Genomic DNA, 6,044 nt, shown 5'->3' on the forward strand with positions numbered 1-6,044 from the left:
GATATACTATTCCTTTTGTTAGATATGAAAGCATAAGCCTTAGTGAAGGTTGCTTTATGGAACTCTCGCTGCAATTATATGAAAGATCATCTACAAGGTTTCATGTTGTTTTAATAAAACTTAGTGGCAAGAACACTCCAACTTGCAAATTTACCAGTGCTTTTGGGGGACAATTTTCAAAAAGCTACATTTTGAATCAGCTACTTCTAGGTTTGTTTAATTTGGGTTCTGCTGGATTGATTATTTCCCCTCCCAGTCAAATATATTGGTATCATATTTTTCTTATATTAAAGATGTCTCAAGTTTGAACCTCCATTCTTCTACACCTTTACCCATTTCCTATCTCCTTCTCATCCCTGTGGTTACGTCGATGATGATGATAAAAAAAGAAAATTTTTTAAGTAAATAAACAGGTTGCCCATAGTGCCAAGAGAGACAATAGATGCCAAAATTGACTAGGTGGGGCATGCACCAGTTTCAGGAACCCTCAATAAAAATATGCCGAAGTCTGTCTACAATTTACAAAATTGTTGTGCCCACACCAGTTTTAGTAACCTCTTGTGTGCGCGTGTACTTACTAATCAACTTATCAAAAATAAGACTTCCATGCCCAATACACCCACTGTCAGTACCTAAACATCTAACCAAGCCAAGCAACCTCCTAGACAAAACCCATTTGCTAAAAAGAACTCCTAAATAAAGAAACATCTCTCCGTGAATGCACAAGCAAGGCTGCAGTGGATGTCCTTTTGTGGCATGTGAGAAATATGGTGTAGCTGAATACATTCAATACATACAGGCATTTTAATCATCTTCACTATCTTTGCTTGATTGATCGTTATCAAATAAGTCCTCTGGTGGATCATACACAACCATATCTGGGAACAATTCCAGGAAGTCATCTTTTACTTTATCTCTCAGATCAGGGTATGGTAGAAGTCCTTTTAGTATCACCCGATAAGGAAGTGAGATGGGAGGGTCAGGCGATCGCCTCATATCATCATATAACTCCATTGCTTCAGAAGGCAATCCATTATCCAAGAAAGCTCTAATTATGTCACCATAAGTGTGATGATCAAATAGAACTTCCTCCCGCCTCAAATCCTGCCAAACTCTCTTTGCCTCATCCACCTTTTTATTCCTTGCAAGCATCATAAGCATATCCCTATAAAAGAACATGTCAGGACGATACCATATTTCTTTCCGCACCACTTCGTATACCTGTAGGAGGTCGAAGACAACGGGATGGTCACTTCGTGTACATACACAAAAAATATATTAAAACATGTTCAAACTTCTTTAGTGTCATGCCTGCTTTGCTAAAGCATCCTCCCCATATGTTCTTCCTTACTGAGATTTTAATGTGATTAAAAATGAAGCAGAAGGTTTGAAGAGTTTGGATTTTGGATGTCCTATTTTGCGATACATGACGTTGGTGAAAACCAACTCATGATGTCAATGGAGACTACCTTTTAAGGAATTTTCTGAGGGAGGATAGAGTTGGAAACGACCAATTATAATTCAATTCTTCATCCTTTTAACAAAATTATCATAAGGGATGGAAGTGGCATACCTTCATAGCAAGAAAAACCCGGTCTTGGCGCTGCAGCTCAGCAAGGACGGCAAAGAGATCGGTTTTGAGGAGGCGAGAGACATTTGACTGCATATATTGGTTGAGCCGGATACTGTTAGATTGCAATCGCTTCAGCTCCTTCACGACATTCAAACCCTCCTTCCCCATTTCCTTCTTTCGTCTCCATATTGACAAACTAGGGCTCGAAGCTGAACCAGAGAAGTGACGAATGAAACCTTCACCGCAGTGTTCCTGTGTTTGATTTACATATTTGGATTGCCACCACTGTTGCTGGGGAAAAACCAGAGGGCAACCTGCAACTCCACTCGCTTTTTGCTTCAGTGAAGTTGTAGCTAAGCGAAACATGAGTGATAAATCCTCTCAGACCCTCAGCCATAACCTCATTGTGTTCAACTGCCAGGAGACAATACCTTAAAGGAATGGAGCCCTTCACTGTTGAATACCTGAATTCAGAAGGTATGCTGTTTTTAGTTTTGAATCTTTTGGTTAGCATAGAGTAATCTAGATAGGAAAGTTCCAGCCGTATCAATTACAAAAAGAATAAGGATCAATTTTGCTCAGGCAGAGTGACTCTCTAGTTGTGAACTTTTGATTTCTGACTGCTTATTTATGTCCATTTGAGGCCATAGTTTGAGAACCTAGGTTTCAAGATGAATGGGAAAGAGTAGAATTTGGACTTAATCGGTTATTCTAGTCTGAAAAATAAGAAGTCAAAACATAGTCAAACGTTAATTCAATGAATCAATAGTAAAAGTTGCATTAAAAAAACTTATATTAATATTTGATATAGCTATTTTCAATGTATAGTCAATTATCAAAGACAATAAGCCAGAAGTAATATAATAGTCCCTCTCAATTTAACATTGATAAGGCTCAACCCTATCTTTGCTAGTTAGCTAAGATGCTCCCATCCATCTTGTAGTTGAGCACAATGATCCTACACTGAGAAATTTTTGTATTTCTTCATGTACCTTGATGTATAAATATAGAATAAAAGGCCAATCACTAGACACATCCTTTGGTTTATCTGAAAGTTTCCTTTGGGAAATTACCTTTTTTTTTCCTGGCCTAACTGTGGGAAAGTACTTAAAAACAATGTGACACAACAACAGAAAATGTTCACTAAGCCAAATGCAGAGGATACACTAGATCATCGATCTCTATCCCTTTCCTTTGCACATGAAATGACCTCTCCGCATACTATGTATGGAACTGTTTCATCACAATCCATTGCTATGCTCTATAAGGGCATCAGTTAAGCTTTTTAATGAACCCACATGTCACTTATAATGTCTAGATGACCAGCATTATTTGTTGTTCATTTTGCTATCTTGTCATATTATTATTTGAGACCAGAACTACTATGTACTAATGTTGTAAGGGTTTAAAGAAATGCATGGTCTACTATTTGGTGGCAACTACTTTGAGGACTGTGTGGGGTCCACCTCAGTGGTGATATTATCATAGGGCAGTAGGCTTCATTCTTTATTTTTTGCAAAAATGTTAGCTAGAATATATTATTTCTATTTTCCCTTTTTGCCCAAATAGCTAGTGTAGATATTCCGGGGTAGAGTTGATCCAGATCTAGAAACCTATACCAGTAAGTCCAAGAAGAGGGTGCCCAACTAGTACTCTTAATACCATACCAGTGTTCCGTACTTGATTTTTTAGTCCTAAATTAGTTTAATTGAACCACTGGTTCACTTTGTTCAGTTTCTAATCCAATTTAGGTCTCAATAAAAAGTGACTTTTATTATGTAATAAGGACCAAGTCAAACCTGTGCACATTCCCAAGGCAGGTAGTGTTATGTTTTGTTTAAACTCTCTTTCACATTGAAATAAGTATTTGCAAACCAGGTCCAAGGCCTCCCAACAAAAAACCCCCACTGTGGACATGCTAATACACTACAGAATTGCGGACACAAATTCTAGCCCATATCCATGTCATAACAATGTTATATGGCCTGAAAGTCTTGCTAGAAACCTCACAAGAGCCTGATGAACTGCTCCTTCACCTTCGATGACTTCCCCCAGAATCTCATCCCCTCCCTATGTTCTGCCACCTCACCTACCTCATCCACCACCACCTTCGCCAACATCAGAACCTGGAATTCCTTATTCGCAGATCCTGAATCCTCCTCGGTTTCAGACACTAGCTTCACCTTCATATGCCCTACCACCAATGACCCTGCAACTCTTGCCTTGTGTCCCACCTCTGCTCTTCAGCCCAGCATTCTCCTCTGGCAGACTGCATTAGTGGGACAATTCCTTGGTCTGCTCAACAGCAGTATCTTCCTTTTCAATTTCTCCTCTGAAGAAGCTAAGCTCAAGGCCTTGGATGGCTCTCCTTGGTTCATTGACAACTTCCCCATTTTTCTCCAACAATAGGAAAGTCTCCGCCCATCCACTAGGTCGTCAACTACACTAAATTCCCTTGTGGGTGTCTCTGCCAGGGCTCCCCTTCAGACTCTGGAACAATGATCGCTTGAGTAGAATCGGCTCAATGCTTGGCAAAGCCCTCCTCTCAGATATTAGAACCTTGAAGATGCAAAGGTTCTCCAATGCCATTCTTTGCATAGAAGCATCTGCCTCCAAGCCAATCCCCTTTGCTATTATCGTTGGAGATGATACAGGCCTCAGATTCAATCAACCGGTTACGCTCGACTGGGTTCCTCCGCGATGCACTCACTGCCAAGTCCTTGGACATTCTTTATCTTCCTGCTCTTCTCTTGCTGGTTCAACTCAACTTCCTCTGATGTCTGAAGTGTGCACTGATGCCATCTCCTCCTCGCTTCCAGTCATTACCGACTTGACAGAGCAGAAGCCCCTCCTCCCAAGCTGCTGGACTCCCTCCTCCCTTTGATGACTCTGATTCAGGGTTGTAGGTACCCTGCTCCCCCCCCCCTCCATTGCTGCGTTGTCACCATAGTAGTCACGGCGACAAGGTGATGCGAGGCAGTTTAGGCCAGCTGAGGCAGTGAGGTGATGACGTGCCCTCCAAGGCGCTTTTTCAGGTGGTCAAGGCATTTTAAGTGAAATTTTCAATTCATTGTAACTCTATCATATCTTATATAATAATAGAACTAACATTAGCCTACCTTAAGTCATGCATCATACTACAAACCACATGTAATAATTAGCTAGGTCCTAAATAAATTACAAGTATCATACTATTATTAACAACTGAATTCAAGAATCAAGATACCATGAAATGGGACTAAACACATAGATGCATAAGCAAAACAAGTAATAGAAGAGACTTTAGTATTAAAGTATCTGCTGGAAAAGATGGATTAAAGGGAGTGGAAGCTTTAAATGACAGAGACGCACCGCAAACTGGTTAATAGAGACAAAACTCATGACACACTTGGTCTACAAATTATGACAAAAATACTGCAATCACGAAACACAAATGGGTCTGAGACCCTGACTAAAGGCAATTGATGCCAATAGCCCAATACAGATTCAAGAAGTAAAACATACCAAGCAAAACACCACACTATAACAGTAACAGAGTATAAAAAATAAAGAAAAAAGGACTGCCGGAGACATACCGTCACATGAAAAGACTGTCAACAAGACCAAAAAGATTGCCGACTACCGCAGCAAGGTTTGCAGCAGATTTTGAAATTAAAATAAAATAAATAAAAAAAGTAGAAGAGAGAAGTCGCCGAGTGAATAGAGGTAAAAATACTTGTTGGTCGCTGCAAGTTGCCGGAGTCAGTAGAACCGACCGCTGCAAGTCGCCAGAGTACTTGACTCCTTGGTTGTCGTCGCACGAGAGAGGAAGAAAAACTATACTGGTTAGGGCTCGAAGGGTTTGGACTTTGGAGTTTCAGACTTTAGACTCGATATTGTGGTGGTGTTGTTTTTTATTTTTAAAATTTTTTTTAATTATTTTTATTATTTTTTCATCTAATATTTTGATCCCATGTGATGCATATGTATATTTCCAGCTAGTATGGTAGAATGCACTTTTTATGCTTTTGTGCCGAGTTGGGTAAATTTGGCACAAAATCTGTACTGAAATCTTGTATGGTCGAATACATAATGGGTACGTTTATTTGGCAAAATTGGCACAAAATCTTATATGGTATGTACAAAGTCAAAGTATTAATTTTCATCTGGACCCCCTGAGATTTGGTCAAAGTCACTTTTAATCCAGTTTAAGTATTCTTTCGCATATAGCTCCCCTGTGGTTTCAAGAAATGATTAAATAAGGACAAGTTTAACAAAAAGTGCTAGTTTAATAATCTTTGTGATGAAAATACCCTTCTTTTATTTTTTTCCTTTTTAATTAAATTTCTTTCTTTTATTTAATCTACCAAAAAAAAAAAACAAAACCTCCGTCCACAACTGAGGGTAGCGATGGAACATTATCGAAATCGATATCGATATTAGGGTTCTGAAGAACATACCTGCGCTTCAATTGTTAGAATGACAAATGGGA

General features: G+C 39.3%; 1 protein-coding gene across 2 annotated transcripts; it reads right to left on the minus strand.

Annotated features, from left to right (window-relative positions):
• Positions 1-423: 423 nt before the first annotated feature.
• LOC149029236 (Pentatricopeptide repeat (PPR) superfamily protein) lies at positions 424-5,429 on the minus strand. 2 transcript variants are annotated; one of them, XM_089141229.1, is made up of 3 exons: positions 5,289-5,429; positions 1,574-2,037; positions 424-1,221 (listed from the first exon to the last, which is right to left on the minus strand). In XM_089141229.1, the coding sequence occupies exons 2-3, from the start codon at positions 1,937-1,939 to the stop codon at positions 805-807; spliced, it is 783 nt and encodes a 260-aa protein (XP_088997355.1). In that variant the 5' UTR covers positions 1,940-2,037; positions 5,289-5,429; the 3' UTR covers positions 424-804. The 2 variants fall into 2 exon arrangements, with proteins under 2 accessions (XP_088997355.1, XP_088997360.1); XM_089141234.1 differs by having other exon boundaries at positions 5,149-5,429.
• Positions 5,430-6,044: the final 615 nt, after the last annotated feature.

This window comes from Hakea prostrata, chromosome 1, assembly GCF_041222555.1.
Source record: "Hakea prostrata isolate BN-2017 chromosome 1, UWA_Hpros_2, whole genome shotgun sequence".
Taxonomy (NCBI): Eukaryota; Viridiplantae; Streptophyta; class Magnoliopsida; order Proteales; family Proteaceae; genus Hakea; species Hakea prostrata.